This window comes from Trichoplax adhaerens, genomic scaffold (genome assembly GCF_000150275.1).
Source record: "Trichoplax adhaerens TRIADscaffold_2 genomic scaffold, whole genome shotgun sequence".
Lineage (NCBI taxonomy): Eukaryota > Metazoa > Placozoa > Uniplacotomia > Trichoplacea > Trichoplacidae > Trichoplax > Trichoplax adhaerens.
In genome coordinates this window covers 1,981,972-2,007,318 of record NW_002060944.1, presented here as the reverse complement: position 1 = coordinate 2,007,318, position 25,347 = coordinate 1,981,972, and the positions used below count along the sequence as shown (strand labels likewise).

At 33.3% G+C, this 25,347-nt stretch overlaps 4 protein-coding genes across 4 annotated transcripts; 2 read left to right on the top strand and 2 right to left on the bottom strand.

The window, feature by feature from the left end:
- Positions 1-672: 672 nt before the first annotated feature.
- Positions 673-1,801, bottom strand: TRIADDRAFT_53092 (uncharacterized protein; the record flags this gene model as incomplete). The annotated part of the gene is made up of 3 exons (XM_002109215.1): positions 673-756; positions 968-1,086; positions 1,618-1,801. 3 exons carry the CDS (start codon positions 1,799-1,801, stop codon positions 673-675), a joined length of 387 nt encoding a protein of 128 aa, XP_002109251.1.
- Positions 1,802-2,624: 823 nt separating this feature from the next.
- On the top strand, positions 2,625-3,690 carry TRIADDRAFT_20472 (uncharacterized protein; the record flags this gene model as incomplete). The annotated part of the gene is made up of 2 exons (XM_002109783.1): positions 2,625-3,226; positions 3,339-3,690. Coding segments are annotated over 2 exons (954 nt in total), but the record flags the coding sequence as incomplete, so codon positions are not given.
- Positions 3,691-6,307: 2,617 nt separating this feature from the next.
- On the bottom strand, positions 6,308-13,433 carry TRIADDRAFT_63621 (uncharacterized protein; the record flags this gene model as incomplete). The annotated part of the gene is made up of 25 exons (XM_002109214.1): positions 6,308-6,722; positions 6,820-6,934; positions 7,021-7,094; positions 7,169-7,265; positions 7,358-7,472; positions 7,560-7,622; positions 7,710-7,856; positions 8,436-8,510; positions 8,614-8,762; positions 8,812-8,874; positions 8,934-9,141; positions 9,214-9,262; positions 9,362-9,479; positions 9,542-9,648; positions 9,891-9,953; positions 10,055-10,144; positions 10,189-10,262; positions 10,398-10,450; positions 10,599-10,684; positions 10,826-10,975; positions 11,119-11,300; positions 11,513-11,566; positions 11,947-12,088; positions 12,320-12,377; positions 13,319-13,433. The coding sequence occupies 25 exons, from the start codon at positions 13,431-13,433 to the stop codon at positions 6,632-6,634; spliced, it is 2,538 nt and encodes an 845-aa protein (XP_002109250.1). The 3' UTR covers positions 6,308-6,631.
- Positions 13,434-16,327: 2,894 nt separating this feature from the next.
- On the top strand, positions 16,328-23,562 carry TRIADDRAFT_53089 (uncharacterized protein; the record flags this gene model as incomplete). The annotated part of the gene is made up of 14 exons (XM_002109782.1): positions 16,328-16,443; positions 17,283-17,385; positions 17,625-17,653; positions 17,814-17,895; positions 18,435-18,522; positions 18,612-18,658; positions 18,809-18,875; positions 20,257-20,338; positions 20,611-20,686; positions 21,328-21,425; positions 22,070-22,098; positions 22,281-22,430; positions 23,093-23,140; positions 23,348-23,562. The coding sequence occupies 14 exons, from the start codon at positions 16,328-16,330 to the stop codon at positions 23,560-23,562; spliced, it is 1,230 nt and encodes a 409-aa protein (XP_002109818.1).
- Between the last annotated feature and the right edge of the window lie 1,785 nt (positions 23,563-25,347).

The following is a 25,347-nucleotide window of genomic DNA, read 5'->3' as shown; positions in this document are numbered from 1 at the left end:
TTATGTCGTTTGTTAGATCTGTTGGGTAACTCTTAGGGTTTTATTGCTATTGATCGTGAAATCCTGAACTTACTACTCCAATATACTGTATATACGCGTACGTACGGTACAATATATGAAGCTGCATAGAAGTTAGACGAACCTAACTTATGTAATAAAGTGAAGTTTACAAGAAACTGTGGTTCTTGATTTATTGCTTGAAGATCACTTTATCACAGAAGCAGATAAGTTGAAGAAAGGAGACCGCTGGTACGTCCTGACGGATTTACGTAATTTTAATTAATAATTTGCAATAAAATAAATTGTCATGACTTTTTAACACGCATGTTGCAATCCTTGGTGTAACACTTGATTAAAATTTATCGTTAAATCGATTCTTCTGGAAAGCGTTACAGCAATAGTGTAAGACAGATACTGAGGAAAATGAATATTGGAAAAATAATCTACAAATCATAATCATGCCCTTAGTTTTCTCCGGTTTGCAAAAGTTTAGTGTTAAGTCTATATGCTATAATAGGTGGCTCACTACCCAGAGCTTCAATCAGTAAGTAATACTTTGGTAACATACTTTATATGTGATAAAATGATCAGATGCAGTATAAATAAACATCTTAAGTTGCTAATAGTGAATTTAGTTATAATATTATTAGCATCATAATATCGATACTTTGATTATTTATCGCATGATTGTTTGTGTTTTCTCTGATATTCGAGTTCGTTATCCTTCAGTACGTAGTCCGCATTACTGACAGCAAGCTAAAAGTAGATCCAGATGTAAAATATTACATTTTTTAGTAGGTAAACTAGCGAGAATTAATAGCATTTTAAAGGACTTCTTGTAACAGGTTGAGTAATTAGATATCATTACAGTACTGATACATGATACTACTGCAATTATCAGCTACGAAGGATACGATAGGAGAATGCACATTTGTAGTATCATGTGCGGGTGAAGGCAAAATCTTACCATATCTAATAAAACGTTAATTTTGTATTTCAGTAAATTGTTTTCTTCGGCTAGCTGAATGTTATGCTTTTTTATTCTCGTAATTTCTTTCAATGTATTTCCGGAACTTCCCCCTACCTCTACAAAAATAATAATATACGTGTATATACGCATATATATATACCCGTATATTAGTCATGCACTTAATCGTTTCACTTTTTTAAAATTGATACAGTTAAAACATCTTTAATAAAACAACTTAACAGTTTTCTAATGTATAAAATTACTTTGGTAAGAGTCTTCAAGTCTTTCCTACAAGTCATGTACGAAGTGTACTAGTGGATACAGAACTACTGTAAGAATGATTCTATTTACTTTTATGATAATATCATGATCTTAATATCTGCTAGGTAATTTACTAACAGTAGGAAATCAAACAATAATTTCTCTTTAAGTAATTTATGAGAAACTGATGCGGGAGATTTCTAGTGAAGCGCATAAGATATCAAATTTAATACGACGTCTTTCTAACGCATTAGTAGTACCGCGTTTAAAATAACTATCATTACACTAATAATAACCCTATTCTAAATACTAAAAGCTAATATGCTGAATAATTACTTTTAAGATTTCAACCTACTGCAATTACTTCTTTGCAATCTTGCACAAACCTGATGTCCACAAACCGTCCTCATAACACAAGACGTTGTGGCCTAATTTCACTTTTATTGCGCCATTTTCTAAGCTAACAGGGTCTAAGTTATTAGGCTGGGGAGTGGCTACGTTCTGTTGTCCTTGTCGAGGCTTTTTTTGAGATATTAAGCCACCAAGTCCATTCCTGCTGAACAGGGGCATATCGCGAAAGGAATCTCCTCAGATAAACTCAAAATTACTTATGAATCATATACTGTACTGTACAGTATTATAATATTATAATATTTATAATTATACACTTTGTACTTTATTGTACTGTACAGTACAGTACAGTACAGTACAGTACACCGTAAAACTAAATGCAATACTGTACGATAACGTAAGCTGCGCAGTACTCCACACTATACAGTACCGCATTATCGAAAGACATGCATGCGGTGCAGGTGTGGAAACCAACCGCAAGAATTCATAGTTATTTCGAAGATTCTTGCACTGTAGGTAAACCATAGGTTTCTTCCTCCTGTTTGAACATAGTACTAGACAATGAAATCGATAATTTGCGACGACGGTTTCCGTTTGTACTACTAATTGTACTGTAGAAGCCTGTGCATTAGGCCCGTCCCTATTACTGTACTGTACATCAAGGGCTGTAATTCAGTAATTGTATACTGTACGCCCTACTGTACAACTATATACTGTACAGTACTGCACTTTTTTATTTCATTTTGTCGTAAGATATAGCATTGCCATGACAACGGAAAATATACAATGTATTATAATATGACGCCAATCACTAATGTACAATACAGTACAGCAGTGTTTTTGCTATAAATCTGGTCCGGCTACTGTACAGCTTCAAGCTAAACACTTTTATGTTGTTATTCTCACTCATTAGTACACGTAAATGATAAATTGCATGATAAAGTTTTATATTTATTTATCGAACTTATAAAATTTGTACCAGGAACGATTGCATATGCGATAATGAAACAAATTAATCAATTTAGATCTGAAAATTAAATATATTCACATTCAAGATATGCCTCCTAAGAAAAGAAGAACGAAAAAGAAGGATGTCAAAAAAGGGCATGCTAAGAAGACACTTAAAAAGTTGATAGGAATCGACAATGAAACGTTCACGGAACTATCAAAAGAGTACTTCCTAATTCAAGTACGGGATCTTGAAGCACGCTTAATGCGATATCAAAATAAGTGCGATGAGCTTGAAATTTCTAACAAGAAGTACGAAAGTGAAAGAGAGCAGTTACACCATGAAAATTCAGAGATAACGGCGTTTTTACGCCGACAACTCGATCACAAGGTAGAAGAAATCGCAGACCTTCAGGATAGACTTTTAGGTTTACAGCAAACAAGAGAAGCAGAGAAAGAGACATACGAAACTCAGATTACAGCTCTCAGACAAGAAATTGTCGAAACAAAGGAACAACTAACTTCAGAAAATATGATTTTGAGCGGAAAGTTGGCTTCGCTAGAGGAATTTAAGCAGCAAAAAGAAGAACTATTAGAGAAGTTTGCAGAAATGGAGATTAAGCTACAACAACAACAAGTTGAGCACAAGGATGCAATATATAACTTAGAAAAAAAAGCAGTTGTGGATAAAGACAGGTAAAAGATATATTACCCAATATGATACTAGTGATATAATATTTGATAAACTGAATAACCTTGTTAGACAATTACTGAGTTTGATATTTAAATTTCTATCATACGAAATTAGACTCAAGAGAGAAATGGTTCAACGAGTAAATACTGTTGCAGCCGAATTTCGCAAAGTCTCCAACAAACAGATGGCGGATACTACTAAGAGGACTATTCGAGAAAATGTATCTATTAATGCTCAGCTTGGAAAAATGTCTGATAAAACTATGGAATTAATCCAGGAAAATGATATGTTGCGAATTAAAGAGAAAAAGCATCATCAACAAATTGAGCTCTTGGAAGGAAACGAAAAGGAATTAGCGAGAAAGAATATTAGTAATCAAAAGGTTATTTATATAGTTACCTTATTAGGTATTTCTATGTTTTCGAGAGCTAATATCGCTATGGATAGGAGGATCCAAAAATTTTGACTAATTCACACTTAGAAATTAAGATTTTAACTCGCCTATCCATCAGTATAATTCTAGTCATTGATAGCTATCAACTCAATTACCGATCTAGGTCATTCGCATGTTGGCTGAGAAAGCAAAAAGTCAAGATGTACTTATAGCAGAATATGAAGCGAGAGAACAAACATTTGAAGAGCAAGGAAAAAAAATTAATGACTTACAGAAAGCCTTACAGGAGTACCAGGCAAAATTCGATGTAAGGGATTTGATTGTAAATTGTGAATATCGCATACCTTATAAGGATTAATTTATGATTAAAAGGGCGTAGTAAAAGATCAGCGTTTGCAGCGCCAGCATTTTCGTATATTCTAAGACAAATATTAACAATGGAGAATTTTTACTAGAAAATCTATCTTATTATTGCTTCTAGGAGAATCATCATGAAGCTGTAGAAGCTGAAAGAAATAGTAGCCAAATGCGAAAAACTATTGAGGATCTCAAAAGAGATAAACAAAGACTAATCAACATAATCAATGAAGCTACAAAATCCCTTAAGTCATCATTATCTGTACGACAGCTAATAATTAGCTTTATTGTTGTATCTAGCTTATTCAAAAAGTATATGATACTATTATTAAAACCTTTAATTGTTGCATGCGATAGGGAAGCCTACTAAACAGTGTAGATATGAAGACGGAGAAGCAGACTTCTTCTCATCCATGGATAAACGATAATAGTCTTGTAGGGATTTTACTGAGATTATTAAATCACGCTGCTGAAGAAGGGGTTGGTTTACATCCGATAGAATTAGGTTCTACGACTGATTTTAATATTAGCAATCAATATGCCAATATTCCTTCAAGCGAGGACAGGTAACTTAAGGGAATTTAAATATTTGCGACTGCATATGACTTACCATATTTACAAGATTAAAGATACAGAGCTTGTGCTGGTATCCTATTCACACCTACTTTCTAATTTTATCTTGTGTTATTATTAACAATTGATATTTTAGAAATATATTTGCCCTACCCTCGCCGGAAAAGAAAATTAAAAGTACTAACCATTATCGAACTGGGGACTTGGGAATCGTGCCGCGCCCCAAATACAAGGCAAACATTAATGCCGAGGTCGCTAAGATAATTTTTAATCGCGAAAAGTACTCACATGCACTGGAAAATGTAAGTTCTAAATTGGTATTGAGGAACGTACGGAGGCTATATTCAGTGATATTTCATTAGGGAAAAATTTGAAATAAGTCTTTTACATGCCATATTTAAACGTATTTTATAATATTTCTGTAGGATATGCTATAACTAAGATGAACTTTCACTGATACATTTAATTACAGCATCTAATATTGATATGATGTGATACTCAGTATTATACCGTATAAAATTAAACATCCTTGAGTGGTAGCGTGTAGTAAATATTGTATGTTAATGAGTGGATGCTACGTGATAATGGTAGATGTGATATTTCGTTGTAGAGTATTTGAAGAATTTTAAGAGTATTGCTGTAATTCTAATTTAAACATTTTCAGGTGGCACATGACAGTAAACTACCGAAAATTAATAAATCTCCGAAGACCGCTCTTCAAATAAACTATTCGAGAACATAGTCCATGTTAGTTATATAGTGAAAATATTTTAGTACTTTATCATGAGTGTACGTATGAAATAATCTCGAAGAGATAATCGCACAGTAAAATTACTACAGAGTGGTATGAAAGTTATTCGCGGCAAAATATCTTGTGTATTTTCTAAGAAATTTGGCTAGAATCAGCAGTCTATTGCTGGCTCTACATAGTATGCCAAACACTTGCGCAATGAGTATTTTCGTACGATACATTCTGTGGCTTGTACTGTTGGAACTTCTGAAGTGGCGTAAAGCAGTGGATTCCTAAGAATTGATTAATGGTACTAATTAGTAAATTAATAAGACAACTTGGCACGATATGATTTACTCTTGAGATAAAGCTAAGTGCTTTTATTTAATAAAACTGAATATGTATTTAAGGATCTACGACATTTCTGTTCTAAAATTTACTAACATACAATGGATAATAATGTGATACGATAAGTACATGAACTCCTTTAATATTTGTGATTAGTTTCGTGTCAATGTACAGTATGAGAAGATATTAAAGTTTATGATGTAATTGTATACGATAACTCATTTCAATATCAAATTATATCATATCGATCTAAATATTATTTTTTACCACAAACGAAATAAAGTAGCTATCAAGTAATAACATCATCAGTGTCGTCTTCCGAAATTATAGCAAGTAATATTTATGCACTCTGTGCTCATTTATTGTAGCCATGCAGTAGTGTAAGTATCTTGTTACTCAATCAGTGTATAGTACTGCAGCACAGAGGTTTAACGTAAGCCGGATGGGCAAGTAAACGGCTTTTGAATACAGGAATCATTTTATAATCTAACAACGTAGGCTTAATGCTGAACTTGAAACAATTAAATTAATTTTATGCTGTAGTGCTGTACATAAGTATATCTGATCAAAGTTAATACATTCGTAATTAGTACACGGAACAATGATTTATTATGTAGTAAGAGAAAATAAATCAGTAAGAATACTGCTGTATACTCAATATTTAATATATTAAAACAGTTCGTCACTATTTTTATTTCCGCTTAAGAGCGTCTAAAAATTGACAGTAACTAGCAGCTTCAATGAGGACGCCGCTAAAGCATTAACAGATATCCAATATTTTTCCGTTGTATCATACTTGATTACTATACGATTTACTAATAATGTTATTAGGCCACAACCTTTCGATACAGTAACAAGAATATCGGCACCTGATTAAACGATATACATTGATTTTGACTACCGTCGAAAATATATTTCTTGAGGTATTCTCTCCAAGACTTAGCATTATAATCTTATTCAAAGCAAGGTTAAATTTCAGCTTCTATTTCAATACTATGTAGTCGATCACTGAACACAACATAGGTCATCGTCTTCTTCATCAAAAATTTCTAAATTCTTGGTTGCTTGCTCAAGTTCATTGTCTTCTGCTTCAGCTCTATAATAATAAGTCGGTAAAAGTAAAATTTTTAACGTTTAATAGGTTAAAATAACTCTTTAGTACTCACTCATAACAGAAATGCTATATTACTTACCTACGCCGATATTTCTCCATTTGTGTTACAATTCTATCTCTCTCATTTACAAGCTTAAACTTTTCCTTAGCCAAATGTTGTATTCGTTGTGTTTGTTTATCAGACTTATTAAAATCTATGCAAAAGGAGCAGCACGAATGACATTGGACATGCGCGTATAGCACAGTAATATTGAAAAACAAAACCGAGAAAGCTGCATACCAGAAATTAAAGATAAATCGTATAGCTCACGATCTATAAGGCTCGATTCATATTCGAGATCATTTTCTTTAGACCTGAATAGAAAATATTAACGCCATTGTTATTGGAGTGTGTAACGACCGATTGCTGACTACGGACCTTAACTCACCGCAAACTTAGTTCATTCTGTTCCCTAGTTATTTCGTTTCTTTGCCGTAATAAGGCGATTTTCTGTCTTAATAACTGCTTATTTCTGCTTGGATCATCTGCGTTATATGGTTAATTAAGAGTAGCGGATAAAATCTTGAAACTTTAATCATACTTACAATACATTCGCAACGTAGAAGACTGAACTTACGTGAACTATTAATAGCAATTCTCAGTTCTTTTTCTATTTTATTTATATCTGCAAATGTAACTGCATCTCGCTCTGCGAGTAATTGAAGGCTATTCTGTATGTCTTCCTTACGAGTCTAATTGTAGAAGACTAAAGTGTTATCTCTACTCGTTTTCATTCTCATAACGATCATACGATAGATACATCGAAAAATAATACGTACAATAAAGTCTTGGTGATTAACACCATAATCTATTTCACTTTGATAACCAGCGCTGGCGCCAGCCTAAATTTTGGTTAAATCTTAACAATTAATAATGATGATTTAAGAGCATCTACCATAAAGTATAAATTATTCGCTTTTCTTAAGAACCTGACTGTTAAAGTTCCAGCTGCTAGTTTCTATACTTTCAGGCCTCTTTATAGATGCACTGCCTTCAAATAATACCAGCTTCCTCCTCTGCGAATAATTGGCTATCGAACGTGCTGTTCCTGATGTATTCAATTCGTATGATTTTGACTGCGAAGAATTAAAGACATATGCATTGGGCCGTCATTTAAATTATCTGTATAACCGATCTATAATTCATTAATTATATCCTCAACACATCATTTAGTTAAAATAGAATTACGCGAATGTATTAAATTAGTTCACATTAATCATCGATATCCGTATCAATTAATAATTATTAAAATATAATATTACAGTTTCTTACAACTCGTAACAACCCAAACTCAGAAAGGTGATTGATACTACGATTTGTAACTGCAGTACTGTTTACTTTTTTCGTAAACGTCATGGTTTCTACTGTTTTAGTATCGTTGCAAGTACTATCTACTGTCATCAGAACTTGTGGAGGTTGTGAGTAAGTTAAAGAAGAATAAAACCAGTAGATTACCTTATTCTACGATGTGAGTCTTATCTAGTACCCGTATATACGCGTACTTATGATCTGTGCTCAAAAGTGTGAGTAAAATGTTTTCAAAAATAATCCCATCTGCTATTTAGCAAGTTTTTTCAAAATTATAGCCATTTTAGGTTAAAGCTTTACATAGGTTTCAAAAATTGATCACACAGGAATGAGAAAAGTAGCTTTACCTGTAACTGATTAGTAAAGATTTTTGACACAGTTTCCTGTCGAGAAGGTAGAATGGGCAGCAACCGACGATTTCTCTAGCGAAACAAATATATAGTACGTGTTACCATACTATGTAGAAACTGTAGCCGAAGAACAAGATACGATATATTAAATCGCGATTTATATCGTCCAAGAGACCTGAATGGAGCTATCCATAGTATGACGGCGCTTCGAATAATTTTCCAGACAATCCTCTTTTAGTGGATGTAAAGTATCAGAATAGTGTAATCGTTTCACGTCTTGATCATCTAAAAAGTTAACGACTATTTTAGCTGTTACCGTCTTAGCTATAAAATGTGTATAATTAACAAAGCCACATTTATACTTCGTTATAACCTATAGAATTAGCTGTTGCCCAGCCTTTTTCATGAATGCAACATGGTAAACTGTTCTGGCGATCTAAAAACGAAAATATGATATATTATTTCTGAAATAGTGATATAGCGTATTCCTCTCACCGTGCCAAGAAATAGTTTCACAGTCTCCTTTAGATTTCCTTCGTTTAGTTTCTAGGTACTGCGGTTCATCTTCAATGGTACATCGTAATTGTCTTTTTAATAGAAAAAGATACTCCATGAGCTTGATTTTATCTAATCTGTCTTCATTGGCAACATCAGATGAGTCTAATAGTTTTGGTACACCAAGTGTTTTGGCTGCATCGAACGCCTACAGAAAAAGTCTTTTAGCATGTTGAGTAATTAAAAATAAATTTTAGGATAACGAAGTTGATATACTTACGATGTGGCAGTTCCTTTCACAGTTGTCATCACTTAAGGTGTCATAAGGTCTACGTTATTAAAGTTAAGACAACGTCTTATGGTAAAACTTCATATCGAGTATAATAATAAAATTGTTAACTTAAAATCGTTAGTAATTAGCACCATACATCAATTCTGGGTAGTAGTAGTGAATGATAGCACAAAATGCTAGCCCATTCTTCCAAGAAGACGACATGTTAACTATTTCAACGTTCTCGTAGTCTTTAGTACATTCCTGACACCAATCTAGCGCAAAAGGATAAATAAGTTGGTTTTCGTTACATCAGTTCACTTTATTGGCTACATACCAAGTAAGTCTTGCTTCTGAGAAGGCTGCAATTGAAGAACAAGCTTAGTTGATTGTAATATCAAAGCCTCAAAATACAATACACGAGTAACTAAGCATTCAAAGCACCTTTGCGATAACAAAATTTTATTAAAGACTTTATTAATCCGAAATGGCTATTTTAATATACGCTGAGAGTCTTAGTGCAAAGGAAGAAAAAACTGATGACTCGAGAAAATACTCTACTTATATATACTGTAGATATAGAACTTCGTCGGTCAACCCACAGACATCTACAAATTCTTAATAAGTAAGGAAAAGGCGGCTGATGTCATTATGTATCGTCATCTATCATCACTTCTACAGATTACCTTATTATGTATGTCCTTATAGTCATCAAGACAGATAAGGCATACTGACTAACACGGGATTTTCTGCATTAACGTTAGCAAATAATTATTTCATAACAGTCAAAGTCATTAACCGATATATTACAACCTTAACATCATTTTCTAATTCTTTAGAGGCCAGTAACCTGTCATTACTGCTGGAATTGCTATTCCTGTAATATGGACGATGGCGTATTCCACCACCCGATACACATTCATTATAACAGATTATAAATCTGATTTGCAAACAATTATACCGAAGACGTCAAAATCCACTCACAGTTCTTCGATTTTAGTATGTTGTTTCAAGATATCAGATTGATTTCTCTTAGTCGTTTCGCAAAAGCCACTAACCTGGAATTTTAACAACATACCATACTATACAATTTTTTATTGGTAATAACTGTAATAAATTAAAGTTGACGAACGCAGAATAATTATTCGTAAGTCTTAGAGTTATGCAGCATTTCATCGCTGCCACGCTATTACCATTTCGCTTGATTTACGAGATAATGAACTACTTTCCGACTCCTCTACTATAGCTATATATGAAGATACAAATAATATTATTCTGTAGTAACATTATTTAATTGTACGAGATAGATATTTTATGGCTTAATTTATGTCACTTGCAGCAAATTATGATTGCTACTGCTACATAAATTGTTGAATACTGCATTCCATACTTACGTGTGATATCGCCCCCTGATATAGAATATCTTAACGTAGGAGAGCTATGAGACTTGATACGATCATTGTGTGAGTAATTATCCGTCCTTAAATATAAGTACAAATAAATTAGAGCAAAGGCGTAGAAGGAGCAAGTTCGTATCGCTTACAAATAGAGGCCTAAAAGATATACTGAACGTACCAGCATCACTGCTAGATAATGCATTTAAATAATTGCTAAAACTTACAGTTCTACATGGCGTTGAACATTTGATTCATCTGAAGAACGCTTGGATACTTGAGCTACGGATTTACTATATTCATCATCAACTAGCATATTTTCAGCTTGTAAGTCAGTCAAGCTTGCAACACTGCTTGAACGGCCTATATCAGATATACTTTTATATAGATGTAGAAAAATACCTAAGCTGGTAGAATATTACTGGAATTTTCAGATGAAACAGTATTGACTAGTTAAATTATAACTAGAGCTCAGTTTCATGACGGGTCAGAACCCCTATCAATCAATAAATATATTTACCTGCGCGTTCTCTCTCGCATTAATTCAGATGTAATAGTCAATTCCAAACGAGCAGCAATAATCTTTTTAGTAGTGGGCCTCATATTTAGCGTAAGATTGGAAGTCAGCGATATGGAATTGCAATGTCGTGCCATATTTAACAGTATGATAGCAACTTCCCTTCTTTTACCGGTAGTTGACTCCTAGGTTAGTAATTAAGCATAAGCAGCATCAACAATGACGTAAACATCTATAATGTAACTATCACCTAATAATCCCTTCAATACAGTGATAAAAGTAAGAGTCGCACTATTCGCTTTATTGTTATGCTTGCAGAACTGAATTGTCATGGATTACGTAATCGATGCGTATATTCGCAACTTCGTCTCTATCAAGAATATCCAATAAATCTTACATCTTCTAAAAGAATAGACCACTCTTTGTCTTCATAATCTTGCATGTAAGAATACTTGAATGCGGAATTTATTATTTAAATGACAAAATTTGATCGTATAAATATAATAGAAATACTTACGTTATCATAATATCAATTAATGTAATACTTACGATATTTCGCAAGAAATCTGAAGATTTATTGGTAAATACAGTAAATGCTAAAGTTAAATACTATAAGCGCGATGTGATCTGAGAGAAACTTATACAGTATAATCCAAATTCTATGACTTTACAGTGATGCAGTACCAATTTACTTATATTTAGAATTATTAAGACATGACAATGGTAGTATGATGTCGACTTGTAAGATATCCATAGATGAAAAACAACGGGAATTCGGAGGAAAAGTTTCTAGATTACCACTTGCGTCCATCGTGCAATGTAACGCCTTACCTTGTACAACGTTAATAGTATCTGTATAGTTTCTGGCTGGATCCAAACTATCGACCCTCGATACGGATTCTTTATACCAGGTTGCCAGGCGTGACTCTTTAACACCATTATCATTATATCAGGAAAGAAAGAAAGAAAAATTCTACATTAACAATCGTTTAAGCAAATTAAGAAACAGTCTTTGTCGATAGTATTTCATACTGTACAAGATATATACGCGTATATATATACAGTACATTATTAATAAACTATATACTTCGAAAAGCCCTTCCACTTACAAGTTAGCGCAACGAGCCAAAGATAACAATCAACCATGTACTATATACTGTATGTGCAATTTACAATTAAGAATTTTTGTTTACGGAATTCTTACCCTACTTTCGATTCGGCGCTTCTTCCTGATCCAAATGATGCGCAGTTTATTTGGCTGCCTTTACATTTTAAGGGGTCAATAAATATAGTTAATTAATGTTGACTTTATTTCATCTCAGGTACAAAATAAAATTTCAAACTGTCTATTTATTGAAAATATTACTCGACGTATACAATGCAGTTATGTAATATTAAATTTGAAATCTATGGTATACACGTACTGTAATACTGTACACTTGATAGTAACAAGTAAAATAAAAAGTGATTTAGTACTGTATCATTTGTTTGTATTTTTGTTGTAGTAATATCTATACATATATGTCTTGAGTATATACCCGTAACATATACGTTACATGTAGTATTGAACGAATATAAGCTATCAAAAGTCTCAGTAACGTTAATAAGAAATTACGCTTTATGATTGAACTGATACCGATCAGTAATAGAAGTTTTCATCATTGATTACTAAATTACATCTACTGTAGTAGCCCATAATTTTATGTAGATGTGTAGAGATAGTACGGCAGTCTAGCGATAATTGAGTTAGTTTGAACAATATAATCGGTCAGTTTAAACAATTTTCTACAAAATTTAAGAATTTGAATATTCAAATTATATCAGCGTATGCAGTACCCTAAGCATTAGCAATGGCATAACGAAATCGTATTTTCTATTATAAAGATTTGTATAAAACTATACGGAATGGCATCTTATAAAAACATTGCAATATTGTTCTATATGAAATTATGTAAACTGGCCGATCATAATAAATATATTTATATACTGAAAGTAGCCCATCAGCAATAATGCAGCACACTTATTTGTCGATTACAACAAAACAAGTCGAAGCGCATCTGCTTTGGTGGCAGCACACTAACAACACACTGCATGAATTCTCGTTTATCTAAAAATGACAGGTATGAACGAAGGTTTAATACGTATTTCATAAAATCTACATTTATCAGTCATGATCAATGAAATGATTTATTAGTAAAATTACTGTACTCGGTGTAAGTCAAATAGCGTGTAGAGTATCCGCGATTGAAGATAACTTTTAGGAGTGTATTTTCACGCTTCCCTAATCGCTTAACACCGTAGATGTGTAATAATGCCATGACATGCTGCAATCTGTCATAATACCAACTTAAGGTTACAGTAGTTTACTATTAATAACCGTAAATACTCTGCTCTGAATAAAAGTACGGTATAGCTAAAGAATAGCTGTGTCATAGCTCTGCATTTTACAGCAAATGTTTAACAGGTACTGTATATACTACAATTTATAGAGATACACCATGCACGAAATACAAATACCAAGGAAAACAATCTATAAAAGTTATAAATTTTAATAATTTTTCAGGCATATTATACGATTACGATTAATAATAGTACATTTTTAAATTATAGCAGCATAATTATTATTATAATAATGTCTAAACTAGTGCAGGGCCCCCGCGAACAATAATAATGTCTCGTAAATGAATTATTAGGGTATCATACCGTAAGTTTTCAATACTGAATATGTGTATGTAATTTAATTCATAGACTAGTCCTCGGTTGTCAAAATTATTATTGGTATAATTATTTCTCATCATCGATTAGTAAATTTATCAACTGAGCTATCAATTGTAATTCTTTATTATTATTAATTATAATTAATTATACAGTACAGCATTTCGTAATAACATATATCGAATCGGCAGCGAAACACGTTACGGAACTGTACTTTAGTTGCATGCGTTCTAACTTCAGATAATCCTGCGGATTGTCTCTTTCTTACTGTACTACCGCAGTGTACATTCTACAGTACTGTAATAACAGTGACGCGATCGCTTGACTATCCTATTGACGTTAATGCTAAAAGATACAGTGTTTAAGCACCAACGTACGTATAGTACTGTATAGTGTACACTGTAGAGTACTGTACTGTACAGTGTACTGTACAGTACCCTAAGGGTAAGACATACTGTACAGTTCAGTAAAATTCGTAGATGATGTACTGTATATTGTACAAGTTTATACGTATATGAAACTGCTAGACTCTGACAGCAATTTATCATAAAAGAAAGGTCATTTATTGCAAAAAATATTTTTGACAGTTCGAAGCCATGAAGTTAAGAAACCGAAATAATAATTGTCTTAGATTATTATTATTATTATTATTTACTGAAGCATAGGTACAAGTTATGTTGTAATGATACTGTACGGTACTGTATTTAGATAAACTGCTAATTTAGTTTACCATTTTTCACCACATTCGACGGATAAGGACACGAAATGGATAGTACATTTAAATTGCGAAGCTCTTTTGCCACCGTAAGCTTTAGATAATTTGTTCCAAAATTTGTTTTTACCCTTGATCATAGCGAAATCTTCGTGATCGTTAAGAATCGATAACGTAATGTAGCAATTTAATTGTTACTGGAGTTCTTTTAAATTCTAGTGAATAATAATAAAAATAATAAAAAAGAATAACAAGAAGTAATTCTTACTAAATACTGTACTGTAATGGGTACCGTATCTACTGTACAGTGTACAGTACTGTGTGGTCCGCGTACACTGTACAGTACAGTACTGTACAGTATGGTGCGCCCATGGAATTTAGGATATTTGATTTTTGATATACTGTACAGTGTACAGTAGAGTGACATTGATTAGAGAAGAATAAGGTCTTATTCTTTTTCTTTACTATGAGTACCTTGTACTTACTGTACTGTACAGTACTAATCATTTATGCATTTACAGTACTGTACTGTACGGTGTTAAATGAGCACATTATCGTAAACCGTCAGTAAAGCGACGGGAGTTTGCACTAGTGTAGACTGAAATCGAGCGATAGTGTACTGTACTGTACAGTGTACAGTACAGTAATTACTCGAGAAATCGATCGAATACCCAAAAGTATCCAAATGCAAAATGTCAAATTTACAGATCTACAGTACAGTACACTGTACAACATGCACTCTAGCTTTTTTCTTTTAGTTAACCCTAACCCTGTACACACAGTCTGTACTGTACTGTACTGTACAGTACAGGGCGCCTACAATTTCGGACTGGTATTAGACAATGTGACGATTTTTTGGCTTTTGGGTGAAATTTTGTTTGTTGGTGTCCCTGCAATTGCAGTACAGTACTGTATTGTCAGTATTCTTCTGGTGGTTCATGGTCGAGGGTAAATTTAAAATTCGGATCCGCCGGACCATCACTAAAAGTGCATACTACCGTAATCAGAAGTTCTCATTGAGAACCGTGCACATTGGGCCAATGATCGAGATTCGAGGTAATATCAGGGTCTCGATTTCACATGTGTGTTTACTGAGTACAGTATGATAGAGTAAGATAATTAAATAAAATAAAATAAAATAAAAAACAGACAAATATAGCAACTGATGTTGTTATCGTCATTCCTCGAGTGGGATGGGATATCTTTAATTAGACCTGTCAGAGGTTCGGTTCGAATCCGACTTTAATTAATGTTATCACTGAGCATTTGAAATCAGTTTTTAAATTTTTCTATGACTTATCCTCAGAACTTGTGCTAGAATGTAGGAAACCATATTGAGCAAGATGTGCATTCACAGCCTGTATTTATGGTTTGATTATTAGGTCACGAAATTTGGGTAGTTTACAGTAGGTACTCGGCTGTACTGTACTGTACGCACAGACGGTACAGTATACTGTACTGCGCACTGTGTGCAGTGTACTGTAGGTCCAGCCACATATTGATGTTGACAGCCCTGACACCTTGCGTAAATGGTTTAAAAACTCTTTTATCTAGTTTACTTACATGTATGTAACTGTACTTTCACTACTGCTACAGCACAGTCAGTATACGGTAACAGCGTTTGACGTAGCCACTGGCTGCTGTCTACGCTATTCGCGTACTGCACGTTCAATTTAAGAAACCCCCCTTTTTACTTCTTTTATTGATATTGTACTGTACATTTATTAATTATAGTATATATATATATATATATATATATATATATAAATCACCTAATGGCAAAACATGGCTTATCCTGGTGGAAGAATGCTGGAGCCGCGATATATTGACTTTGCAAATAAGATACTCATAAATAGTACAACTTTACTAACCAGAAATTATTTAAGAATAATTGATGCAGCGTAAGTAAGATCTAATCCCACACTACAAAAATGTAAAAATTGCAAAAACACTAGTTCAGTGGCTATACCTTTGTAGAACTAGCATTTCATTTCCACAATAGTAGTACATGCATTACTTAAAAGCAGTTTTCGTATGATCAAATACTCTTCTCAACTTGAATGGTGAAACTAAAGGATTTGGCTGTTAATTTACAATTAATATATAGTAAGTACTTATCATTCTACTTATAATCTTGTCATAGAACGGCACTATGCCGTTTAGGTAAAATACTATAATTAGAGGAGCATGCATATTGACGCTTGATACTGTACAGTACACGGTATAGCGTTGCTTGTCCTTTAAAGAGTACTTTGCAACGTCGCGGTACAGTATTACGACTGGTATATGCGCAAAAAAAAAATGCATGTATAGTCATAGTTTTGGGCCTGCAGAGTAGAATTAAGTAAGACTTGCTGTACTCTTGTGAAATTATAACCGCTGATACTTGGACTGTGTAGATGCTATCATGCTAGGCTGCAATAATAAACAAACTCAGGGACAGTTAGCAATTTTGAATAACGCAGCACCGTTCTACTGCACTGTGCCAGTAAAAGTGCAATGAGCCAACACTGTAACGGCTATTCTGTAAAGAAAATCATTTCCTGTTACGGTTAAAGTTAGGCATCTCAAAGGTTTGGCTCAATGGAATGTATAATCAATCAGTTCGAACCGAACCTTTGACAGGTCTATTTACTGCTTTACTGTACTGTACATTTAATAGAGTGAAATGCAAAACTTTTGTTATGTAGCAGCAGACGGACTTGTGACACTTTAATTAATTGCACCGTTAAAAACGCAGGAGAAGCGAATTATGTTTAGCTCTAAAGGCCACGATTAACAGGAAAGAGCTAATATCGGCGTTGAAGAAGTATCTCTCCATACATGGCAAGGATTTAACTGAGGTTCGATAATTATAATATTACTGTACTGTACAGTACATGAAAAGATAGCGTATCATTATTGATTAATTTTTAATCACTGTGAACTATGACATTAAAACTACTAATCTGAAGTGGTCAATTGTGTTAATCATCCTACAGATGGGCTACAATACATAATTAGTCATTGCATTATTTTCAGTTGCACATTGATATGGTTACATTATACTGTACAGATGACAAATCACTTTCTTTTTATATAGGAATGCATAAAGTTTTTATCTTCTATCAGGTTAGTTTACGTATTTAGACTAACGGCGTATTTATCCAATAGGTGCGGTATCTTTTGGTACCAAATATTGTTACATTATTTGTTTTAATGGTTCAAATGTTATAATAATCATAATTGAAGGGCATCAAACTGAATAATTTTGATGATATTTTTCTTAAAGATATAAATGGATCAGCTTTACAGATGGTTTGGAAGTAGATATAAATGGAATGCGGGTTGATAAACTGGCTATGACTATGGCGGTAGGCCTTCGTCTGATGCTTATCGCTGATCTTGTAAGAAATAAGAAAGTTTTATAATTCACAATGTTGTAGCACGAGGGCCAACAGTAGATATTTCCCCAAATATCGATTATATTCTTGTTGTGTATTTCAAATAAGAGATTACTCCGAGAGTATGATTGTAACTAGCACTTTATTGTTAATTACCGGTATTTATAGTCTACGTACTCTGCCTTATCATGTGATAAATTTCGTCTTATCACATGTTACAGGGGTGACAGCTAATAGCCTTAAAAATATTTAATAAGAATTATTCTATCGTAGCGATATCTAACAATTCTCAATTTACTATTCATTTTTGTATGTAACATTGGATACGTTCTATAAACATCAGATAAAATCTCAAGCGTGTGAGCATGAAATGAACGAAGTAGACGCTAAAGTATCAAACTAATTTAAGTGTTTTAGAATATCTTAGCTGATAATTTCTCAATGTAACACAATCTTAGAAGAACCACGCCGTGTATTTCACTGAATCTTTTACTTGGGTTTATACTTAGGAGATCTTGCAATGTTACCGAACTGCAGCCGGAATCTTCACATACGTTAATGATAATGTGACAGATGAGCGTCCCAATTTTTTAGACGGTATATTAGACAAATTTTGTGGGGAACATTGAATATAGCATTCTTAGATAAAAGTAAAATGAATCAATTCGTAAATTCATTAATCGCAGAGACAATACTGGAAAAGTTGCATATTCAAAGTATCGCGGAAGCGCAAGTATGTACGCATATAAAGTTACGCGTACTTACTTTAGCATGTAGCTATCGAAGTAAAAACAGTATATGCATTGTTTTGCGAAATCTTTATGGTAAATTAATTTCTATTATTTAATCATAATAATAAAAATCTGCAATTTATGTTTGTTAGATTATAACAGTAATAAGAGCTATTGTATCAAGTCGTGAAGTCCTCCAAATTAGTAAATTAAGTGAAGGTATCTATCGACACTGCTGGGCGGCTTCGAAGATAATAGTGAGTAAAGAGAAGAAACTAACGTAATCTACAGTAGTAGATAAAGATAAGTTATCCTGTTAGTTAAATGAGTAATTCTAGCATTTGAATTATATTTCAATTTATCAATTTTACACAAATATTAGCACAATCAGAATCTAGTACTGTATGTTACTGTATTGTCACACACGTAGATATCGGTTTCATCTGCTGACAAAGGATATCGTCCTTTTTACCCTAGCTCAATAGGCTACAATCTTTCATCAGCCGCTGCTGACTAGTTCCGGCTTTAGGCTAATAATAAGAAATCTACCGATTATACTAAATTGGGTCTGCCTAGATCACAACTGTATTAGTACAAATTACCATTATTATTTAGCAATGTTGTTATCTCCATAGTGATAAACTGATAGTACAGTATTGATTTTGTATATACGCGTACAGTATAATGCATACTGTACAAGTTCGATGCATCTTAGCTGGTACTACCGTACAGTTTATTATAAAACCGTCTTGAATTTTATCTCCCTGCCATGTAGTTGAAATCATATGATATGCACTATAGTGTCTTTCTAATAGAAGAAAATGATTCTCGCTACTGGTAAAAATATCGATAATATTCCTCGGTATACGTATTTCTGGTGAATATATCAAGGATTTCTGTTTCAGGACATGATATTTAGGAAAATACTTTTCCTAATTCTGTAGTTAGTTCTGCAAATTCTTTATGTCGATTGGTCTCTGCTGCAGTTACAAATACATTCTACAGCATTTCTAATGTTGCGTTAAGATAAATTCTTCATGAATACCGTAGCTCAATGTCAAGGGCACTTGTATTGTAGAGCGTTTTAACTTTATTAATTAGCTGATGGATCCCGTAGTGAATCGACTATGTCGAAGGTAGCTTGTAGTTAGTTATCTTGGTTTATGAGACACTGGTTGTATCTTATATGAGACGTTTTCTACCGTGTGCATTCGAGTGGCATTTCTTTTAATTGAGTTCATTAAAACTTTTGAACGCCTATGTTAAATCTGTTTCGATAGGGGAGTAAAGAATGGCAACTCTATCTTATGTATAAAGGTATTGTGCCGGTCATAATACTACTTATTATACGTATACGTACTGATTAATAAGAGTACATTGATCTATTGATATTTACGAAAACTCAGTTCGTAAATATCTATTTTCTGTTTATTATTCATTACCAGCGGAAGCATTTAAAGCGATATCAAGATACTATCAGGGCCTTTCGATCCTAGAAAGCAGCGATAAGTACAATAGTAAAATACTATACTGATTGATTATCGTCAAATAATGCTAGAGGCTTACTATTTTTATATTGCTACATTTTTTTCTGTATTAGATTTCCACAACAAGTGCATCAAGCCCTTACGGTTTTACAAAATAGTAAAAGTCACTATGCGCAGGCTGTTGAAATCTTGCAAGTAAGATGAAATGTTTTGGGTACAGACTAAAGGACATAACGCTAATCGTTGATCAAAGTGAGACTTTTAAAAAAGTTAGCTAAAAAAACTTACATTAATTATTTGTTGTAGGAGTTTACTGAAACAGTGAAGTGCTGTGACAAGGAATTATTGAAATTTATTGAGCTCAAACTGTAAATATGGGTCATTTTCGAGGCCTTTAATTCCTATTAGCAAATTGAAATAATAGGATTAAAGTTTTAAAGTTTTATTACGGAACTTTATGATCTTAGATTAGGTGAAAACTTACAAGATATCATAGCTCGTACCCAAAAGAAATGCTTATCGCGTCAAGTAGAAGCCACGACGGTAAGATTTATACATTTAATATACAAGACAGTATAAATAGCTAACGGTTGCACGTTAGGTTGCTCTTTATTCTGGGGTTCCTAACGGACATACAAAGTGGATAGATTTAGACAAGAGTTACGTAAGCAAGGAATATTTAATTCCCACTTCATTAAGCTTTGCCTTTACTTAAGTACACGGATGAAAGTCATGCATACTACCAAACAGGGTATTGTATCCGCACTGCACGTTTATCTTGTCACGACAGTAGTTTGCTCTTTTGTCCACTGTGTCTATACGCAATGTATGCCAATAATTAATTATAAATTTGTAATCGTAATTACGAGTTCTATTCGTAAGTTTACATAGAGTATGATGCTTTATAATTAAGTTTAACATCTCAAATTTACTCATCATTGTGTTACAGCATTAAATACAGTAAAGCTAAAATTAAGATATTAATGCGGGTCAAGGAATGCTAATACCCATAATGCCGTAGTGCCTAATTCATCAGCATTATGAAATACCACTACGTCACCCATGCATTAATATACTTTCATCTATTATAAATTGCGGCAAATTAAATTTTAGAAATTTCACAATGTGTCATTGATGTAAATACAATACAGTACATTTAAGCTTGAGAATTCAAAAAATTACAGGAAGTTCTTGAGAGCGTGGAAGGTTTAATTGTAATTACTCCCATCATATTTATTCTGCCGTCAGAAAGGGATCAGGTCGTAAATATACTGAAAGACAGGTATGCAAAGTGATTAGGGATAAAAGCGTTGTTCTAAATTTATATGGAAGGTCTGAAACTCACCTATTAATTTTATCCGAATACTCAATTAATCAACACGCAAATCATCTTGGAAAGAAGCTTAAACAGTCAGGAAGGTAAACGCTGTACAGTAAACAATTATTTACTTCTGAGAAAAAATAAATCAATTTTTACAAGCGTGCTAATTATAAATTTAAGTTCCAGTACGTACTTCTCTAAAATATAAATACATTTATAGTCTGGTTTCAGTCTAAGAATGCAATAGTTAATTATAAACTACAATTTATCAATCCGGGTAATTTCGTTGTTACCGCTATTCTACTTAATAATTGCTTACAAATTTTATATTATCATACTATTAGTTTCCTACAACTATTTATATATTGTGCCATGCTGATCTGTATATAGTAACGAATTTAACAATAGCATCGCTGTCGTCGCAACTGAATTGCATTTATAAACATAATGTACATCATTCAGTCTTTACATAGACTATAAGAAATTTTACAAATTAAGTAATTCTTAAAAGGTGTTGTCAAGGATTAAAAGATGTAGGTTTTGCTAGTATTGTATGTCCTATCATTTTAATAACTAAGGTTCTGTCCTATATTTTCGTAATGAAGGAAGTTCTTATTGATTGCTCACAAATGTGGTATATTACGTGGATTAATTGTATAATTATGATCTATTCACTTATATTCCCTAGCATCCCATATAACAGGATACTTCAAGAACGTAGTTCATATATAGTAGATACTAGATACCGTATATATCCAAAGTGTTTAAGTATATCTTTTACCTAATAGTTGTCTCATTTTTTTAATTCTTGTCTAGGAGATTGTATGCTAACAAATCATTCTGATCGCGAATATGAGGATCAAAAGTGGCCTTTTTGCTGTAGAATTATCACCTTTGCCTTTTTACTTCCTCCGGCGTGTGCACTATCCATTGCTGTTTGCCTTTCTTGGTTGACACTTTTTCTCTGTGAGTATGCATTATACTTCTAGATTAACTCAACTGTATAAAGCAATATTACAATATACTAACGGTTATTTCCGACGTTCATCCTTTATATCATCACATACAACCCTGCATCTCCATGTCATAGCCATTGCAGACGGTGTATTGTCTAAATATTTAGCTACTTGGAATGCTTTGGTGACTTTCTCAGTCTTTGAAATTCTTAAAGTATTATCAGTGGTAAAACAGTAAACGGCACGCTCGGACAGACTTACCTTACTACCATCGAGATAGAATAGCAATTAGGAACAATACGGATATTTAGATGCGTTTATCTTGATCTTCTATCATTTTATTATATATACTATACTGTGGAGGAGTGATTACAGTACGGTATTTGCGCATATCCGGTTCACTGGTACGGTAAATAAGATTTCTGACTACTTATATTTTAGTTTCTTTATTCGAATAACAGTCGAGGATAGCATTGTTTATTGATGTGTTAGTATATAGAATGAAATGTATGGTATTTACCTGTACACGTAGTAGTTAACACAATTAAGTTAATTACCTATTAAATGATAAAGTCATGATACCGTACAATCACAAGTTTGGAAATACTATTCATGCCATAATTCGCAAAGCTTTGCCTTCTGCCACATTTAATCACCTAACCTACATACTAGGGATTCCCAAAGACCATTTAAATAGTATACATATTAAGCGAATTGCTGGTAATTTTAGTGTTACACAGTCAAATTTTAAGGATTTATTGATATTCTTATAATGACCTATGATATCCCTGTTCAGGGTCTGAGCCGAGCTGATCTAGTTCATGCTATGATAATGGTGTATGTATGAGTTAGTACTAATAAATGTGATTTAACAGAAAATTTCTTTCTGAGACACTAATATGATTCGTCTGCTGATTTAATCAACAGTCCAATGTTTCTGCCTGGATAATGTGTGTTATGAAGACGCAATTGCGTTTTGCCGTTCACTGATGATGGCACCATATCATCTGTTACTATGGGCGGTCGGCACTCCGAATCCTGAAGATTCACGTTTAGAAAATGAAGAGAGTGAACAACTGCTGCTGCGAGATGCACATGAAAAAACCGGTCAAGGATTAGAAAATACAGATTCATTACCTTGAAAGTATTAAACTATGAGTGCAGAGCCTTTAGTAATTGCAATAGATTTAGATGCGCCGTAATATTATAATTTTGATGAAAGTATATGACATCTCTAATACTGTGCACAATATTTTCATTTTCCTGGATAATAAAGGCTTAATAATTAAAATATTTCTTTGTTTGCAATTATATTCAGTATCAAAAAATTAGCGTCATTGCCTGCTAGATAATTACATTATATGTTATATTTCACAGTAATATAGTACATAATGATATGAATACTTACAATAGACAGAAAGAAGCATTGCGAGTACGAAGCGTTATTTGGATATTACAAGGTCCTAATTTTGAGAAAATTAGCCTGACGATGGTGAGGGAGTTTAAGTTTCAAATGCGTTTAATCTTCGGTAGTAGCAATGGAAATGTAAAGCGCACAACCGTGACCATGCATGCATCAGCCTGAGGGAATAAAATACTTTATATAGTCTCCTATACTTTACACCTTTGCTTGCATAACACCGCTTTTTGCGCACGTGCCATATAAGTTCTCGTACAATGTACAGTGAATACCGACCGTATCGTGCAAACGCTTGCTAGCTAGACTGAACTATGAATCAGTCTTATGGTGGGATGAACCTGTTTCGCTAAATACTTCTAATAGGATATACGATAAATGCATTGTATCATAATCTTTGCAAATGTATGAATGTGACTCGATAGTCATGATAATAAGATAGCGTCCCGTGATTGAAGTACTAAGCTCTTGTTACCTCGTTACTTTGATGTAATACTTGTATAGTAGTCGAGCTGCAAAAAGCAGGTTTGTATTATATTTCGATATTTTGTCTAGACCATTGCTGCTTAGCATGATGCAAAAAATTGCCATTAGAGTTCATTACTTTTCGAAGCTCTAAGCTTGGAGCCACTAATGTACCTCAAAACTATATAAATATAGCTAGACTGAACTATGAATCAGTCTTATGGTGGGATGAACCTGTTTCGCTAAATACTTCTAATAGGGTATACGATAAATGCATTGTATCATAATCTTTGCAAATGTATGAATGTGACTCGTTAGTCATGATAATAAGATAGCGTCCCGTGATTGAAGTGCTAAGCTCTTGTTACCTCGTTACTTTGATGTAATACTTGTATAGTAGTCGAGCTGCAAAAAGCAGGTTTGTATTATATTTCGATATTTTGTCTAGACCATTGCTGCTTAGCATGATGCAAAAAATTGCCATTAGAGTTCATTACTTTTCGAAGCTCTAAGCTTGGAGCCACTAATGTACCTCAAAACTATATAAATATTGAAGACAGTATCAAAAATTTTTAGTGATGTCCAAACTGCGTTTATCAGTTCAAAAAAAATAAAAAGGGAAATGTAGCACAATATGTTAGGCCATATTTATGGCGCGTATCAGAAACTGAGTCACGTGTTACACAGTATAGACGTAATGCCTAGGCTTGTAAAGATACCAATTTCCGTGAAGTTGTGATTCCTTATGATAGATATAGATATTATTAATTCACTATACAACACATCAAGTTGAGGGTGTGAAGTATACTTTACTGTATATCCACTGCGCTTTGATATATCTATAATACTCCGTTCATGTAGTTTATGTACAGACTGCAATGCATGATATCGAATGTTGAAGATTATGAACCTACGTGGTAGCTTTAGAGAGATTTCTAGACATCTATAACAGTTGATAGCTAATCAAAAACATTTCGTAATTGAAAACGAAATCTAATGTTGTATACTTATTTATAGATTACATCAATGCTACTGTACCAAGTTC